Raw genomic sequence first — 20109 nt, forward strand, 5'->3', positions numbered from 1 at the left:
CTTCCAACAACATCACATACATTCAAATTTCGTTGTCTCGTTTTTTATATTAGTTAATAAACAGTTCCCTTGAAATATAGTATCCCTTAGTTGACTGTGAAGTGTCTGCGTTTATCTATGATTATTTATACGGGTCTATTGTACTCGGCCCCATTGTAGCCCTAATGAGCGATCCGAGCTACGCATTGCAATATTTAGCCTTTACTGAACTCTGAAAAGATGTTCCGGCTAGTGATTAAAGCTATGTAGATTAACTGTTAATGTTTTGTATTGCTGTCTGGCTGTATGATTGAGAAATTATTCCTTAGGCCGTACGCGTTGGCACGTTGCAAAGGAGTTTTGCATGGCGTATGATTTGAATTTCAACTTTCTTCTTTGTAACATTCTGAGAAAGAAGTAATATACAAAATGTTTTTTAATTACTTATAATAAATGTAAATGTATATTGATATATAAATAAATATTAAAATATTTTTAAAATTCCTTTTTTTCAGGGGGCAAACGGGCTGATGTTAAGTGATACCACCGCCCATGGAGTATCCATGGGCGGTGGTATCACTTAACTCAATGCCAGAGGGCTCGCGAGTGCGTTGCCTGCCTTTTAAGAATTGGTACGCTCTTTTCTTGAAGGACCCTAAGTCGAATTGGTTCGGAAATACTTCAGTCGGCAGCTGGTTCCACAAAGTGGAATTGACTCCCAATCTTTGTTATGGGATTGGGGATCAATGGACCGTTACACATTTGTAACAAAATGGTAAATCGTTTTCAGTTGCAACATTTAATATATATCATTAAACGCCCAAAGACATCGCAATTTCTTTTTTGTCACTCTTTTTTGACATGCAGCAGATTTGGTTTCAATACATTTTTTTAAACGATTTATTTAAAAATGCTTTAGAAACTTAGAAGATATGGTAGATAAGTATTATACAGTAATATTTATTATTTTTGCTTTAAATAGCAACATAGCAGTATGTAGATACATTTGCTACTAACTACTGTGTCAGCACACGCACATTATGGAATATTTTTAATCTTTTAAATTGGGATAATATTTTACTATTATAATATTATTATTGCGAAAAGCATGTCATTTATTTTACAAGAATGACGACTCTATGCAATATCAAGCCATCTTACGTCCAAACCCAATACTCTACCTCAATCCATTCTTCACCACCTGAGATAGACATCTTAATCCAAATGTTGTAAAGAGTGTGCCAATAATCAATCGACGGATTGTAATAGCCATCTGTCATTACAAGCTATACGGATAGACCTTTGTATGAAAATGACAGTTCAACTGTGCCAATATTTTTAATTTTTTTTTAATGTCGCCAAAAATCGATTTTCTGTCGGGGCCTGTCTTATTTGTTTTATATAATTATGTTGTCTGATGACAATTATCACAATCTGCGACATATATATAAATGAAATAATGTGGAGTGTATAGCGAAACGATTTTAAACTGTTTATGTTTATAAATTGTTTGAAAATAATTTTGTCAGCCACAAAAATTTCGCAAAATGGTTCCTTCATTTCTGTATAATGTTGAAGCAACTTTGTTTAAAGCTTCAACAATATTCGGGCATTGTTCGTATAGATTAAACTTACTTTCAGCTTTGCAAAATAATGTTCTGTTATAAACAGACTTAGTTAAGAGCTTTAAGTTTTGGAAAAGTGAGAACTTGTATTCTATTCAGTTTGTTTTTTTAATTTTTTCTGTAAAAGTTAAGATTTTTTATACAATTAAACTTTACTTTGAGGCTGTTTTACTAAAGTCAAGACTTAGATAAATAATATAATAAAATACAATATGGGTATGAAAGGATTGTATAATGTATTTAACACACACGAGCAAAATTTACCAGTAGGTCTCTAACATAGTCAAAATGATTAGAAACTTGGCTAAAATCATATGCATCTTTTATATAAAAACTCAAAGTGACAAAATAATTAAAAAGAACTTGTTGCCAACGGCAATCCTAGCGGTAATAGTTGCGAACATTGATTCGTATTATGAAAACTTCATTACGTACAAAAATAAAGCTATCCAGAAAAATAACATTTCCACAAAGTAGAAACTTCCGAGAAAGAACATAATGTTTATTACATATTATGTTGTATTAGCAGTTGGATAAACATACATGATATAAAAATGATGATTTACCAACACGTTGTTAACGTGATATTACGAGATTCTTAATTAGATAAAAATAAAGGTTAGGTTAGTAGTATTATCTCAAACTGACTTCAAGAGAGGTTTTATAGTGAAAATTCTTTATTAAAATGACAACGCCTAATAAATGAACTGTTTGAAAATGAAAATTGATGAACGCTAGCTGCACACAGGAAAAAGCATGAGTCAATGTCCCGTTGCGCTCATTGTCCCTTTACGGTCATTGTACGCTTGCGCATCCATCTCTCTTTGATCGGCCTATGAGTCCGAGGATCCACATTCAATTCCAGGACAAAATCAATCCTTTGAATCCATACAAAATAGTAAATTTAATAAAAATAACTTGATTTCATTTATTAAAGTAAGCAATGCATTTCATTAATGTTTTGTTATGACGTTGACACTTTAAGTTATCCTCCGTAAACTGACTTTACAGACAACCAGTTTTTCGTAAAAAGATAACCCTTATACATAAAAATAATAGAGCATTTGTTAAGAATTATAAACCAAATAAATTCCTAGTGACAATAGGAAAAGAAACGATAGATTTTTCAAGTAAATCCTAATTATTTACATCATGGAGTTACATTACGTATAAAAAAAATTTCAACTTCTGTTAATTATAATTATTTTACTATTAAATTATAAAGTTAATGGCATGTATCAAAATAATAAAACAATATCGCACCTGTTAAATTGCTACATATATGTACATTGTTATTTTTATTAATTGAAGAACATTAACAGATGTCAGTTTTATCTTAATTATAAAATGTCAGTTTTATCATTTTAATCCACAGTTAACAATATTTTTTTGTAATTTAATTCTTGTGTTACCTCAAACAGCAAAGTTCAGGTATAGGTTTTACCTAGATCTGTTAATCCAATAGAAACCGCAGTGTCATTATTTATGTCTGCACAAGATTTTTTTTTAATTTAGTAAAATGTTAGGTAATGATTATATATTCCGAATCCCACGTTTAATAGTTCTAGCAAACTCCGGTGAGAATTTCATGCATAACTACCTTTATTGTATTAACAAACAAGCAAAGTTACTTGTCGCTTAGCCACGTTCATTATAACACAGTTAGGACGCGACTGAATGCTTCATCTATATAGATAGGTGAATACAGTGGTTGCCGTGAAATTAAACGGAAATCGAAAGCTGTGGCTTGCGGTTGTAGCAACTAAGGACAATTTAAAGATAAAGCAGAGAGATAAATGTATTTTATACGAAGTTTATTCTTCCAAATTTTTCCTTTTAGTTCATAGTTGGCATAATAAAATATATATTCAAACATATCTTAACAAAATCGTTTCTTATGCTAAAAACTGTTGTTGAACATTTGTTTAGTTTTAGAATATGCCTAAATATATATTAACACAAAAAGTATAAAACAGACGGAATCATCAAAATTAGATAACTATTTGTTCCCCAATTGGTTTTATCATAAATAATTATATTTAACTAAAAGTATAAACATTGTCCACAGTTGTGCGTGCATCACCAGAACCACGGAAACTTAGTATTCTGGAGCCGCAGCATCATGTCGAGTTCACCAATGATACTGGCGTAATCCTTACCTGCTCCTCGAGGGGAGCGTACCAGGTATATATTTATATTTATTTATTTATTTATCCGTTATCGCCTTATACAAAAACACACATAACAAAAATAAAAAAACAGGTACAAAAGTTATAAGGCAAAGGGCGGCCTTATCGCTTACAAGCGATTTCTTCCAGGCAACCCTAAATATTTGCTTTTTTACAAAATTGAGGGTCGAATTATAACTGCTACCGTCGCCTAACTAACGTTGCTAGAAGGCTGACAACTGCACGGTTTTTATATAGAATAATGATTAATGGAGAACGAAATACGAACATATTTTTATGTTTTTTATATAATAGGGGGGCAAACGAGCCTGTAGGACGCCCAAAGGCAGTCGCCGCAGCCCATAGACACCCATTTTTAGTGAGCGCGTTGCCGGCCTTTAAGGGAGGAGTATGCTCGAATTTTGAATTGTTGGAGGTCGTATCTCTCAGGAAAGACCCCCGCCGGTAGTCGATTCCACAATTCGCTAGTTCCCAAAAGAAACTGCCTTGTGAAACGGATCATGGAAGACTTCCAGCCATCAAGGCCATAATAATATTATAAAGAAAATATAAAGAAAAACCACAATCCGATTTGTTGCTTTTTATTTGGTAATTTTTGAGCCTTATGGATGGTGAGAATGTTTTCTAAAACATCAGTTGTTACATCACAGCAGTAATCTTTCCTTAACAATAAACAAATATAGATAAAAGACTCCCAGAAGTTTTTAACTTTGCCAATCTTTATTCGTTCCCTGTTTCACGTAAACGTGGCAAACGTATTACCAAACATACTAATTCCGTATTCCAAGTGTAACCAAAGTCAAATATAAATAAAGTTTCGCCATTCAGCTGGGTTCGGAAAGTTTACGGTCGTTGGGACCTACCGGGAAATAAAGATATGCGCCGGGTCTTTCGCTAAATAGAACCGATGGGCGGGTAAAGTTCGACTTACGTTGTCTGGGTTGTAACTTTGGAATTAAACGTATACATACAATAGACGACAACATAGGTTTTTTTATGGAGTAACTTATCACGCATCTTAACTTATCGCAACCAGAGTGAACGGGTTTTAGTATGTGATTCTGATAAGATCGTGAAGTACTGTCAGTCTGGAGATGCAGGAATTAATCTCGATTAATAAATATAATCAATCTATATTCTTATTTTATTCAAAGCGTTGATAGCTGTTGAGAAATCAATCAGCCGCAGTTTAAAACTGGCAAAATTGTCCCTCAGTAAGGTTCTCTGTACCTTCGAACATTCTAAAACATTCTATAGCATATAATATAAGTAAATTAGTAGAAACAAACTCAACACAAACTACGCTCTCACATATGTGCGTTTACGTTGTGTAATTTTTTTTAAACATAGCATTTATAACTTAAAAGTGTTTCAGATATAACAAATTTATTGTTTTTATGTTCTAACACTAAGAATTAAGCCAAAAATACATATAATATATAGAAGAGTTATGTTATAAATAATTCAAAACCTGATCTCTAATGATGCTATATACCGGTGTGATATCAAATCGTTCAGCTGTCAAAACATAACAGACAGGCAAGATTAGACAGCGAAGCAAGATAGACAGTAAGCCTTCTGTATCCAGGCTTATACACAAAATTTTATACTAAAATAAGTAAAATGATTTTTAATATAATATCCATTTACATGATTGCTCGTGTCTGTAAACAGATTAGTAGAGAGCTACTTCACAATTCCGGTTTACGCCCTGAATAGGAACACGGCAGTAAATTTAAATTTAATGTCAATTCATTTTATTTTGGTGTGGGAAAATTGAGTTGTAGTTGTAGTATTTATATATCTGTATCTAAGACGTGCGACGAAGTGCGGAAAGTAAATCCAAACTAAAAACTTATATATCTTGATTAAAAATAACGCTATCTAATCTAACGCTACATGTTCAAGAACGCACCTAATCTTAGAGAAGAAACTCAACCGTTTTTATATATATGTGAAATAAGATGATATATCTCACCTCATCCCTGAGGGAATAATTTCGGGACTTTATATATTTGAGCGCTCACTCGCATGCAGTGAAGAAAAACATTCAATAATTGATGACAGGTTCCACAGATAAAGATGATCTTACTTGTCTATGAAATAAAAACATTCAAAGGGAGGAAAAAAATAAGACTTGGCTTAAAGGTAAATTCAAAGGGAGGCATTAGACCAAGACCCATTTAGTGTTGTAACGCCACTGTATTATTAATAGGTTAAATTTCAGTATAATTAACGGTATTATATAAACAACATAAATAAATAAATAAATAAACATTATCAAAACTTGAAATAAATACACCTTTAAGAACAAAATAAAATTTCCATTTGCGAAAGCATTATAAACGTTTTTTTATTTTCATAATTCCTATCACGTTGAGAAATACTTTTTAATATATCCAAATAGGATTCGATTTATTCAATGGCATAAATTATTCCACAGATACATCAGACGTTCGACTAGTACTTAATATTCCCGAGGGTGCTTCTTAACCTCGCTTGTCAAAACACGATTAATTTCTAACTTGACAGGTAAAGTTTATAATAAACAATAGACTATTTATTGGCTCTCAAGAGTCTTTGGTATAATAAATGGATAAGTTTAGGTTTTCTCTGTTTATTGTAACTAGATTTTTACCGAATATTTATTTCATTATTAATTATTATACGGTTTTATCATGTTTAAGAATAGTAATAATCGCAGATTCTTAGCTACGAACTTTCTTATACTTAAAGAAAGCGAAAGTTAAAAAACAAAAATAAACATTTAATTTACTATATTTGTCCTTAAAATTTTGCCTGGAAGAGATCGCTCGGAAGCGGTAAGGCCACCGGTTACCCTCCTTATATATAACATTTTTCTGGTTATTAGAGAAATAAGAAGCCGTCGTCTGAAGCACCACTTCCTTCGTTAAATAACGTCTGAATAAAGAGCCCTTTCATCGTGTTGCAGATATTGACAGATTTTTAGTGGTATGAAACGGCATATTTTGATTTTATTAAACAGTAAAATTATACACTTTTTTTTAAATCTTACCCACAATACAATTACGTACATTAGTATCTACAGATTATTATGCATTAATTGTGTTAAAAGATCTACAATTTGAAAAAAGAAAGCTTCATACGCATACTATAAAATCCGAAACAAAAGTAAAGAGGTCATATTATCTAGGGAGGGTAAAAGTGCTAAGTAAAGCGGAGTCATGGCAAACAATCGCAGAATGGAGGTCGCGACAGAAACTAATGAACTCGGTGCATTTACGAAATTGAATATTTGGATTTTAGGCTTATAGACCAACAATATTGGGTTCCGTGAGGCTCTTAATACGATATGTTCTACTTTCGATTCTGTCTCTAATATCGATCCTTTTTCGCACTCCTCTACTGCTTAATTTAGGAATAAGTTAACAACTATGAATATCCTAAGCCTTGTATCTTTCTTCTTTATAGCTAGTATGTTTGTCGTTCTCTTTGTTTATAAGTTTGTGCTGTCATGTTTTGTCTTGCTTTGTAAGATATTTTTATCATTGAAACTTCTTGTGGATATGTCCAAGGTATTTTTTTGCTGAATAGAGATGTATCTGTTTATTTCCCTTTGTGTTAATAGATTTGTGGAAAATGGAAAAAGGGGTCTCCATGTTAATATATAAAATAAATTAATATAAAAAAAAAATATATAAAAAAAAATAATATATAAAAAATCGGTTGTCTGTAAAGTCGGTTTACTGACGATAGTTGAACGAGTCAACGTCGTAAGTAAATAATGATGGAATGGTTGCATCTTTCAAAAGAAAATTTTAATTTTATTGTTTGATAGATATTTTGTATGGATGTAAATGTATGGAGGAGGTAAATGGATATCAAGAAGTTAAATTTATTTGTACCGAGTTTGGCTTCTCGGCCGCCAAGTAGGAGAGAGACAGATGTCGATAACGCCGAACGCAGAGGCGGATTTTGCCTCTTTGTCTCTCTCACTTCAAGCATTAAACGGAACGCCTCAGAGCTAGGTAATGCCGCAAACATCATGTTTTTTTGTGCGTGCAGCCGGTTCCATCGAGTTTTAAGACGTTGTCAAGTCAATAAATATTGCTTTTCATACGTCTCTCACTTTAATCTTATATCTTTAAACGAGCAATTCTTGTATATATATATAATTGGAATCTCGGAATCGGCTCCAACGATTTTCATGATATTTAGTATACGGAGGGTTTCGGGGGCAATAAATCGATTTAGCTAGGAATCATTTCTATAAAATGTCATTTTATTTGTGTTTTATCAATATATAGAATTGCTCGTTTAAAGATGTTAGTCAAATAAAAACTTAAACATGAATATAATTATCTTTATTCGATAATTATATTCATATTTCATAATTTTATAAGTATGTAATTCGTACTTAAATAATATTTCCAAAAAAACACGATTTATAAAAAAAAATACCGAGCTAAGCTCGGTCATCCAGGTCCTATAAATTTAAAAGAGTTAAATTAGGTTTTATTAACATTTCTCATGGTTCCTTCATAAATTTAATATAATTCGACAAGTCAAGGTTACTTCGTGAAAGACTTTATTACAATTTCAAGTATTTCATTTCAAAGGCAATAATACTAAAATGTTATATGAAAATACTAAATGTCTATTGAGTTTTGGCTTAATAAAATACCCTGATTTGTTGTGTGATGAAAACAGTTCACAAAAGAAATTACGTTAATATCATAAACCATTATTTTAGAATAAGGGTTTTATAATATATTATATGAGTTATACCGGCTGCCCATGAGCACTCAACATATTTTTATGTTATTCACATTACATTATCATGATTATTGGTTATATATAAAAAAATATTATCGTAAGTTCAAGAATAAATCAAACTGGATATTTGAGGTGAAATTGAAAATATGGTCGTATTTGCATATGAACACAATCCTTTACAAATACGGTAGAAACTATCTCGGTTGCCTCATGTCCTCTTCAAATATACTTCACGATACGCCATGAAATGAATAAAAAGCACATAAAAAAGTAATAGAATTTATTCATTGGCTGCGTTGGAAAATTAAGGTTTTATAGTATTGTCTTAGAATTCAATTTATAGCTTTGTATTGTACTGCATTGCGTAGATGCAAGCGATTCTATTAAGTTAAAGAGGATAAAAAATGTAATTGAAATCTTTTAAACTGTGCATGGTAATATATAAATGGATCCATAGCATATGAATGAAGAGCTGTTTGACAAGATTCAGCGACTGCCCAATTTCGGCATACGGAAGTTGTTCAGACCTGCAGTTGAGTTTCATCATTGGACGTCAAAGCAAAATACGTAATTCCACCCGTATGACCTCGACGTCCGTCCTTATTATATAATGAGCGTTTTCCAAGGCAGTTTTTGCCGCGCACTACCACTTTGTGGAACCAGCTGCCCTCTGATCTATTTCCGAACCAATTCGACTTAGTGTCCTTCAAGAGAAGAGCGTTCCAATTCTTAAAAAGCTCTCAACGCACTCGCGAGCCCTGTTGTATTAAGTGTGTCCATGGGCGGCGGTATCCGTTACATCCCTCATCATCATGTTTGCCTCCTGTAACATAAAAAAACAATCCACATGTATCTTAACTTCATCTACTCAAACGTAACGTTCATCTCCTACAACTCAATTCTTTATATTCCTAAAACTCCTTCTTCTCTTAAAAAAACAATTAAAACTCTCAAGTCCTTATAACTACATGTTCTCCTCTAATAGATGTCTCTTGGAAATTCCATATCACTCCTCATAAGGTGATTCATTTACTATCTCCGCCATTAAGTTGTGGAATAGGCTACCCGATTCTATACGATTGGCTACCTCGTGACTTTTATAATTCTTGTGTATCTTAATATTTTTCTTTCGTATTACATATATGAATCCGTGAGATTCGCTATTTCATTTTTAGTTTATTTTATTTTGTATTGTATTAAGTATCTAGATTTTTATGTAAGATTTGGTTATACCATTCTTACACTTTATATTACGTTTTCCCCTTTATGTATGCCTAGAAGAGATCGCTTGTTAGCCCTAGTAATTTTTATGTATTAAGTTATTTGTATTGTATAAATATAACGAAGTGTAAATAAATGAATAAATAAATATATATGTTTGAATATAGACATTTCCTAAGCCATGCATGTACTAAACATTTACGTTTTCTTCAAATTATAGAATTGTCATTAAAAATTCTTGCTTCCTCATATATTCGCGCGCTCGTATGTGCTATATATATTTTACAAAGCTAATAATCCAATTTGACTCCCACCGTTACAGTTCCCAAATATACGAGCCAAGTACGATTGTGTACTTATTTGTTTGCATTTGCGACACAACTCCCTCATCTATTTCAGGTAAAAGTTTGAAAATAAATCGTTTTATAAGAACAGATGAGCCAAAGCTGTGTTTGTTTAACGATCTCCGTACAAAACTAAACTTCTATAACACTGGAAAGTTCAAAGAGAAATATGGAACTTTGATAGGATGATCTCTTTCATTCCTTTTTGCTGCAATATCGTTTTTCTAAACGTATACATCGAACTGAACTTGATATCAGTAACCTGTGAATACTCATTTTAACTAATGTTATAATCATGAACAAGGACATATCAAGGTGATATTTGTATTGTGTTGATAGAACTTATAAACTAATGTTTCGAAAATAAATTGTTTTAGTTCAAATGTCGCTCAGTGTTACACTAGTTCCACCTTCTGTTGGACGACAATGCGGTCAGATAGACTGATCACCACGCCGAGATACGTGTTGAAAAAATGCAAAGAACAAACGCTGCAGATACCGGGATCTGAAAGTATCGTGATGTTTGTACATAACTTGATCCAAAACATCTGAAAGCTTGAAACTCCTAGCATTCTACTTCTGCATCACATTGACAGAGCGTCTATTTTCTGCCCTTCTACATCTCGCAAGGTCCTCGTTTCAGCCACATATAAAAATATGGGGTATACCTCTTCTCACTACTGTGGTCTTTGTAGGTTTTTTATATTCCTGTTTCTTCATATTTTTCGCAATATTCATGTCTTATTGCAAATATTACACGAGAATAGAGACTTCCTTTAAAAGAGACTGCAAGTATTTTTATAAAACATATATTTAATATCTTTTTTAGTAAATTAGGTTAGACGCAAATTACTTATTTGCCTAAATTTGCTAGAACGTAATGGTACATGTTGTCTTTTTGCAGGGACAATTAAAAAAACAACTTGTCAATAATGAAAGAAAAAGTAGTGAATACATCATATTCACCAGTTTTCCAAGTACGTACAATGTACATTGAGTTTATCGACGTACTATAAAATTAATTAATATCAAATGCATTCACGGAAAAACAATTTATAGCCCGTACTATTTACAAACAGATCACATCTCTTGCCTATATTTAACACATAATTACATCTGTGTGCATTACACCATGTCTAAATTTGCCTGCAGCGTGGTCATGTCAAAATTAAACCCTTTGGCTATAAAGGTTTATTAAAAACGCATTCCCCTTTGTTAATTCAACCTTTTTGCTTAATTATGGTGCAAAGGTTTGTTGGTGCCTGCATCAAACTGCATTGGGCACAAAAGACAATATGAAGACTGATCATTATGATAAAAAATCAAACAACTATCAATATTTATCTTCTATTACTACGGCTTTTAATGAAAGTCATTATACACATATAATATTAATTTATTGCAAGAGTATGGTACAAAAATGTGTAAGGTGGTACAATCGTAATTTCTCGTATTCTGCTACACACAACGTCGAGCAAAATTGTATTTAAAGGAATTTTTCATTAAACATTATTAGTCATATAAATTGGTAAATTATTATATTTTTTGTATCGTACACATCATAGCATACGTTATGAAATTTATATCAACTACAGCGTCATGTCACGCTAATGCCTTTTATGATACCTAGTTGATTTTCAAAGACTCTAGTCGGAATATCTTTTAATCCTTTTGATAAATTATTGTAAGTCTTGATTGCCAAACAAAAGCTATTTTTCCTAAGCAGCACCAGATTGAGTTTTTGGCACAGCCAATTACTCTCCATGTCTTCTTCTTACTTTGTCTTCTACATACGACTTAATAATTATGTATGGTTATGTGCACAAATAAGGACGATGTAAAAAATACAGGGAAAATATAAAAATTTGAGCTACTTAAACAAAGGTTCGCAAGTATCAAGATAGTTTATTCTGTATGCTCCCGCGAACTTCGTTTCTTTTTAATGTGATTTAATCAGCCTACATTTTTAGTACATACCAACATGGAACATTTTGCTATGCAGAGATTGTTCAGTTTTCCTGTAATATTTTTCTATATAAACCTCAAAATTTTTAATTAATAAAGAAAAATTAAGGTAGATCGTAGAGGGTTGAAAATTTAGGGCTGTATGTATTTTTAATGCTGTACCAGAAAAAAATAAAAAAAATAGTTTTTTATCTAAAATTGAAAAAAAAATTTAGGGGTTTATTACCCTTAACATTTAGGGGGATGAAAAATAGATGTTGTCCGATTCTCAGACCTACCCAATATGCACACAAAATTACATGAGAATCGGGAAAGCCGTTTCGGAGGAGTTGAACCACAAACACCACACACGAGAATTTTATATATAAGATATGATGTATATACGAAAGACCCGGAAATACGTTCTTCGCTCAATTCATTTATGTCACGTGACATTTATTAAATCGGCGACTCCGTTCCCTGGGAGATAGGATATTTTGATATAAATTGTACAGAGGGATGACAAAGCATACAGCTTAGAACAGATTTATTGTTGGCGAACCAATTATTCAGCGAAGCTGTAGAATGTATTGTCAGTGCCTTGCAAACGAACGCATTGTGGTTCCTTCGCTACGAACACACGAGATTGCATTTGTTAACATAATCAGCTATACAAAACATTTTACAGTGTTCTAATCTGCAATAATGCTTTTGTTCATACTATTGTTGTTCTGGTTTACGTTACGTACGTTTCGAGGGCTTCAGCTAAAAACAAATGACGGATTCTTGTTGAGGCTGAAGTTACCATAAATTTAAGTATTAAAAGTAATTATGAAAAAAATATGGAATTCATTTACATTTGTTTTTGCTTGCAATTTTGAGAAGTTTGTCGTGTGCTAAAAGGTTAACATAGTCAATTGTCAATCACATTATATGCTAAGATTTTAATGTGTAATATTATTTTATTGGTTTTATGTGAACTTTCTTCAATTGAAAGGAACCATAAGATTTTAACAGTTTTCATACTAGCTGTTTTCTCAAACTTTGTTTCGCCTAAATATGATTTTTTAAAGTAACCCACCTTTTTAGTCGTTATATACCATCATATACAACATACTATGCTACCACACAGAGACTTCAGGTGTTATTCACTTCCCCGGAATAAAACCCTATTAAATAAAACTTTTTATTAATACTTTTTCCCAAAATATTTATCTGCGTAAAAACCTTCATTAGAATTAAAGGAATCAAATAAAAACTAATCATTGGTCCTGTCAACGAGTTTTGCGCTTAGAAACATATCTTGCGATTCATTATTATTTATATATTATAAATTATTGTGATAATGCATTATGGACCTACACAAAAAAAAAACAGTGGCGCTACAACCTTTTTATAGGTCTTGGCCTCAGATTTCTGAATCTGTTACATGATCATAATTTGCATAACATTTAAATCTTATAGGCCAGTAGGTGCTCAGTCTCCAGTGCCTGACACACGTCGTTGACTTTTTGGATCTGAGACATGTTGGGTTCCTCACGACGTTTTCCTTCACCGTTCAAGCAAATGTTAAATGCGCACATAGAAAGAAAGTCCATTGATGCACAGCCGGGGATCGAACCTACGACCTCAAGATGAGAGTCGCACGCTGAAGCCACTAGGCCAACACTGCTATGGAACTACACAAGCAACATTTAATTTAGTTTTGGAGTCCCTTTATAAGTAACTCGAAATATAATAAAAATCACTTTGCAATAAGACATCTTACAAAATGTTATTAAATCTATTCTCATACAATCATTTATCACGTTTCCTGAACGTAAATTAAGATTGATAACGGTAAGATATTTTTATATGAAAAATATGTTTATTCTTCGCAATAATATTTGAACACATTGTAGTTTTATAAAGAAACAGTTTTCATACAAAGATACTTGTATATGCCATTCAATTCTGATATAACGTAAAAATGTTTCATAATATCAAGATCACTCACTCACATAAAATTATATATGATTTCGTATTTAGTACCTATTCCTATTAGACAACAGTTAATTAGTTTCCTATTAATTAATTTTTTATTTGTTAAATTATCGAAAAGGCCGAAATAACATAATGTGGAAGGAATAACTTAGTTACTGTTGCCAGTTTGTTATCAATAAAACTCAATCCTTCGTGGCTAATGTCATTTCCATACAAATTTGTTTGCTGTAGTCTAATCACACCATGCGTAATGTAATTTTTTCTCAGACTATATATAAAACCATCAGTTTCTAATCTAAGTAAATAAACATCGTTTGACGTAAACGAATTGCGGTCACGGGTAAAACTTGGAAATTCTAGAAATTATAATCTTTTTAAAAAATCGTCATACTTCTCCAGTGGCCTAGATAGAAATGTAGGACAAGATATACAATAGCAGTAGAAATAATTAACAAAGTGTGAAAATGAGCAGCTGTGAATTAATGAGGAGTTTCAGAATTGATTTACCTTAATTATACCGACTTTTAGGTGTGGCCACCTAGTAAAGGTGTGAACCGTCGCTACCAATTGTAGGCTACATATCGTCGTAATACAAAATATGTGATAAACATAAACCCATTCATTCTTTTACTATGCCTTTACGGTGTTGCTTTTATTTATTTATTAACACTTCGTTAAAATATAAAAATGGAACATAATTAAGTGAAAAGGCAACTGGCGGCCTTATCGATTTCGAGTGATCTCTTCCAGCCACCTTTTTTTGAAAATTGTTAAAGGATTTGAGAATATTCTTCCATTACAGCAAAGTCGTCACGTATATTAAAATTTTATCACGGTGTTTTGTTAATTCTAAAATAGTAAAATTGTATATACATTATAACAAATGTAACATAATTTACCTACTTTAAAAATCATTTACGCAAAAGTCTCCAGACTACGACAAACTGTATAATAATATATACGTAAGTATTAATTAACTAAACGTTCTCTTTACAAATTTAATATTTATAAAATTGCGGATAAACCGTAGAAAAGACATCACCGGTAAAAAGCTCGCGAGGGAGCGAAATTTTGGGGCTTATAACATTCCCGAATATCCCCCAAAGGATTATAAATAAGAGCTTATGTACTGTCACGAGAAACGGCACATGGCAACTTTTTTAATATTCATTTATGAGACACTGTCTGCACATCCACTAGGAATACAAGTACAGTTTATTAAGCCCTGTGCAAAACCATAATAAACCTCTACTGCGTGGAGAAATATAGGATTTGAACTTCTCATATTTAATTGTTGAATATATTTACTCATATATTTGTCTATCTTCTGAGTTATGAGTTAGTTCAGTGGTAAGTACGGGCTTTGGAAATCAAAAAGCATTGTAGCTGGCGCGATCAAACTAAGAGAAACATCTTTAAAATGATTTAATACAGTTTTTTCTTTTTTTATATAATAGGAGGCAAATGGGCATAACACATCACTCATCTGATGTTAAGTGATATCGCCGCCCATGGACACTCACATTGCCAGAAAGGTCGCAAGTGCGGTGCCGGAAAATAATACATGTTATCAAATATAAAAAATACATACAAATCCGTAGTATTAATAAATATTATTTTCCAGCTTGACTGGCTACTGGTAGACAACACGCCAGTGACGTCAATAGCGGGCCTTCGGCGGGTGTTGACTAATGGTTCGCTCGAGTTCCCGCCATTTCCGGCTAACCACTTCCGGCGTGACGTCCATACCGCCACGTACCGGTGTCGGTTAAGGCTGAAGAGCGGCTTCGCTGTTCTGTCAAAAAATATTCACGTGCACGCGGGTAAGTATTTTAATAATCATTAGAGTATATAGTTTATATTTAAAAAAACTGTTGACTATGATGATTAACTATATAAAACAAAACAAAATAAATACCCTTAGTAAACATAAGTAAAAGTTTAAAATATTCAATTGTTTCTTATTGAACATAGGGACACTATGAATATTAAGATCATAATGTTTCATAGTTGAAAGAAAAGTTTTTATAAAAAATAAGCGTTTTGTTTTATGAAAATTCAATAAGTTGATTTAATTTTGACGTTGTGTGTTAGAAAATACAGAAATACGTTCATTAAAGTAAGGTCATTAAAGACATTTTGTAAAGATTTGACAAAGAACAAATTCATTTTTTCTTTTATTTGTACAACCGCTAATTTGTAATCAATTTATTTATTGTAACTGTATCTCCATGTAATACCAACATTTATTTAAACAGTAGTAAATGCGCCATGGGAGGTGCACGTGTCAGATGAGTACGTGATGTCGGGCAACGCGGCAGTTCTCCGTTGTGTGGTGCCACCACATTGCGCCGAACGCGTCGCCGCAACCGAGTGGTTCGCGGATGACGAAACCAATGTGTTCCCTTACTTAGGTGAGTATAACCACCGTAAAGCTCAAAGAATGAATAAAAGAAAGCTCGAAAAAACATAAAAAAACACGAGTTTCCTATTGTTATTTTGTTTGAGGGTGTTTCGACTACGAATAATTCTTTGGCGAATAATTATTACGACAACTTGCTAGCTAGTGGAATGTGAAATGTATTGTATATGTAGTGTAGGTGGATAACTAAATATATGAGAGCTTGTGTAAGAACCTAACAGCCATACGGATCCCTAACAGACGGAGCACTGCAGGAAGTATCAAAGGTTCAAGGTGGTGGAATTATCTCCAAGATATCAGGCAGGCTCACCACAGTAATTAAGGTCTTGTCGTAGTCTTTGAGAGTGAACGAGTGAATACAACAGAGCAATAATCAAATCTGATTAATTGTTTAGACAGTAAAAAAAATTAACCTTTTTTTTTGGAACATAAGATCATCAAGGTATCACTTATTCCACGTCATTAAATTCGAACCTGTAGGCATCTCTACTCATCGACAAAGAAGACAGAGGGTGTAGGCCGAGAGAAAAAGTATTTGAAATACTACTTACATCTATTCACAGATACATGATATTATTCTAGTGAGCTTTTAGAGTACTGCCTCCAGCTATTTACATTTAAAAAACCTCGTGAGCCATGTTAGCTATTGTTTGATGTTAAAAATGAAATCTGAACAACTGCTTTTTTTAAGTATAGACTAAGAATCAATGTATACTCTTCCTTGTTTACGCTACGAATTATTAATGTATTATATAGTACTAGCAGACTCGGCCAAGCGTTGCTGTGGCTAAGGTTTTTGTTATATTACATAGTAGTAAATTAATCAAGGGAAACCGTAGGAGAACTTATGTGAAACGTTGGTACCACGACACGGACCTAAACTAAACTACCTTTAACTCAGCGCCATCTGTTAGAATTGTATCAAATAATAAACAAATGTTAATGTTATCGTAATTTTAGTAAGGATGCCTATTTTTTTTGAAAATGAAATATAGCCTATGTCACTCAGGAATGATGTAGCTTTCCAACAGTGAAAGAATTTTTCAAATCTGCCAAGTAGTTTCGGAGCCTATTCAATTCATACAAACAAACAAAAAATCAAACCTTTCCTCTTTATAATATTATTATATTATATATATAGTATAGATAGCTGGGTATATAAAATAAAAAATAAAGTTAACATAAACAGCTGCCAACCAGATAGAACTGTAGATATGGAATATTTTCTTTTATTAACTTCTTCGACGCTCGCACTAGATTTAGACGATACTTATAGGTTTTGTTATTGAATTTGAGGTTATCTTTAATTAATAGAAATTGTGTGGTAAATTTCGTGAATTCTATTTTGTTTTTTAGTAATTTTACTGCTGTATGATTTACTATATAATATTTGCATTGCATTTATTACATATTCTTCAAATTGAGTTTGATTTCCGTCAAACGATTTATTGTTGTGGGTGCCGAAGATAATTTGAAGAGAATATAAAAAAGTTTGCTCTATGCTCAACTGCGTTTCTGTTTTCACCTGATATACCATCATGCTTTTTATTCTTCAATGTTAGCCAAATTTCGTATAGAACTATTCAAAAGGTTTTAAAGGTCAGATTTACATTACTTATATCAACTTTTTTCTATCTCGTGCTAATTAAAACCATTTCAGTTCTTTTAAAAACCTATTAAAAGTTTTCTACTTTCATCTTTCGACAGAACTTCATTGTAAGGGGAATAATTAAACTTTGACATAACTGTCAAAGTTAGTTTCAAGTTAAATTTTCTATAATCAAGATTTATTTGATTGTTTTAATAATATACTTTTTGAGAATATAACGACAAAAGCTTTATGCCACGTCAAAATGGATTAATGAAAATAACGTTGAAAATATGTATGTATGTATGTATGTAAAGAGAATTTTCCTTTATATTACCAAAAAGAAGTCAAAAGAATTTCTCAACTCACTTCGCGTAAGAAGCTACGCAATTACGCTTTCGTCACATATCTCATTTTCAGAGAATAAAATTCGAGAATTACATAAAACTCCATTCCGGATTTATATTAAGAAGTTGGAATTGAAAGAAGTCTGAAGTCGCATTCAAACCTACGGCTATATAAAAACTTGAAAATTTCGTGGCTTTATCCCAATTTTTAATTAAGAAGCCTGGCGGGTATATCCTACCCATTAAATTAAGAAAGGTCCAGTCTTAAAGCATACTCGTCTTTCGTTTTCATCCCAAATGTTAATGAAGCAAGTTTGGCGTAGATAGATTTATGTGTCTGTGTGAGCAGTGAAGGCTTAGTGGCTTCATCGTGTGATTCCCAACTCTGAGGTCGTAGGTTCGATCCCCGGCTGTTAAACGGACTGCATTGCGAGGAAACCGGCTTGTCTTAGACCCAAATCGACGGCATGTGTCAGGCACAGGATGCTGACCTATTTGTCGAGTAGATTTAAAAATAATCATGAAACAGATACAGAAATCTGAGGCCCCTAAACGGTTGCAGCCATACATTTGATGTAGATTTTTGTGTCTGTTAGTTTGATATAAATTTTTGTATGGCCAAGTGGTCTTTAGTTTTTTCTGTATTAACCAGGCCGAAAATAATAGATCAAGGTATAATTTTCGAGTTGTAAAGTCAGCTTAGTGTTTATGCAGGCAACACCTAACGTTAACATACTATGACTTCAATTTGGTGACAGTGGATGGCAGTAAACACTTGCCCGTACGGTGAACAGAAACCGCTACTTACATTTCCAGTGTTAGTTAATAAACAATTTCTCTAAATTAAAATCCTCTCAAAAATAATCTTAATCCTGTTTATGTCTATATTATACACTAGCTGCCCCCGCGAACTTCGTTTCTCCTTAATACCTAGCCTACTTTTTTAGTACATACCAACATCGAACAGTTTGCTATGCTACCCCATGCGAAAACTTTTTAGGTTTTTCTGTGATTTCTTCTCTATATAAACCTAAAAAATAGGGTTTAATTGTAGAGGGGTCAAAATTAAGTTAAAAAATAAATAATTTAACGAGCTGCACAGCCCTCGTCGCTTAGGGGTTCGAAAGATTAGCCGATTCTCCGAATGAATATGCATCATAAATTTCATAAGAATCGGTCGAGCCGTTTCGGAGAAGTATGGGAACTAACATTGTCACACGAGAATTTTATATATATATAGAGATATAACACACTGACAATGAGGTTTGAAATAGATAAAGTAGGTGGCAAATTGTATGCAATAGCGAGTCAACAAATATAAAACATCGTCAAGAATCCAGTACGGCTAGAATCTATTGACAAAGTGTCAGATGCAGACGGCCTTTCGCCTGCAATATCCAACCACAGTTAAACATACATGTAGTAAGTTAATATTTTGATATCAGCTGTAATACAAAAGCTTTTTTGTTTTCTTAGGTCCAAATTTCGAGCGTCTAGATGATGGCTCACTGTATATAGCTGCCGTCAGCCCAGATGATCGCTACACCGAATTCAGGTGTAGAGTACGGGATAGAGTTACTGATCACATCTATACTAGTCAATATTATGGTGAGTTTTATTAATTAGCTATCTTATAGCTAACATGCATATTATAAAACAAAACACTTAGACAATATACAAAGCCAAAACAGATTATATAGATAAACAAT

General features: G+C 32.6%; 1 protein-coding gene across 1 annotated transcript in view; it reads left to right on the forward strand.

Annotated features, from left to right (window-relative positions):
* The window catches only part of LOC110992023 (Down syndrome cell adhesion molecule-like protein Dscam2), a 126232-nt gene that overhangs the window by 59044 nt on the left and 47079 nt on the right, over window positions 1-20109 (forward strand). Inside the window, exons 3-6 of the mRNA XM_045634651.1 lie at window positions 3673-3788; window positions 15668-15866; window positions 16302-16457; window positions 19877-20008. Coding sequence (XP_045490607.1) covers window positions 3673-3788; window positions 15668-15866; window positions 16302-16457; window positions 19877-20008 — 603 coding nt within the window. The remainder of the gene's footprint in view (window positions 1-3672; window positions 3789-15667; window positions 15867-16301; window positions 16458-19876; window positions 20009-20109) is intronic.

This window comes from Pieris rapae, chromosome 3 (genome assembly GCF_905147795.1).
Source record: "Pieris rapae chromosome 3, ilPieRapa1.1, whole genome shotgun sequence".
NCBI classification, from domain to species: Eukaryota; Metazoa; Arthropoda; class Insecta; order Lepidoptera; family Pieridae; genus Pieris; species Pieris rapae.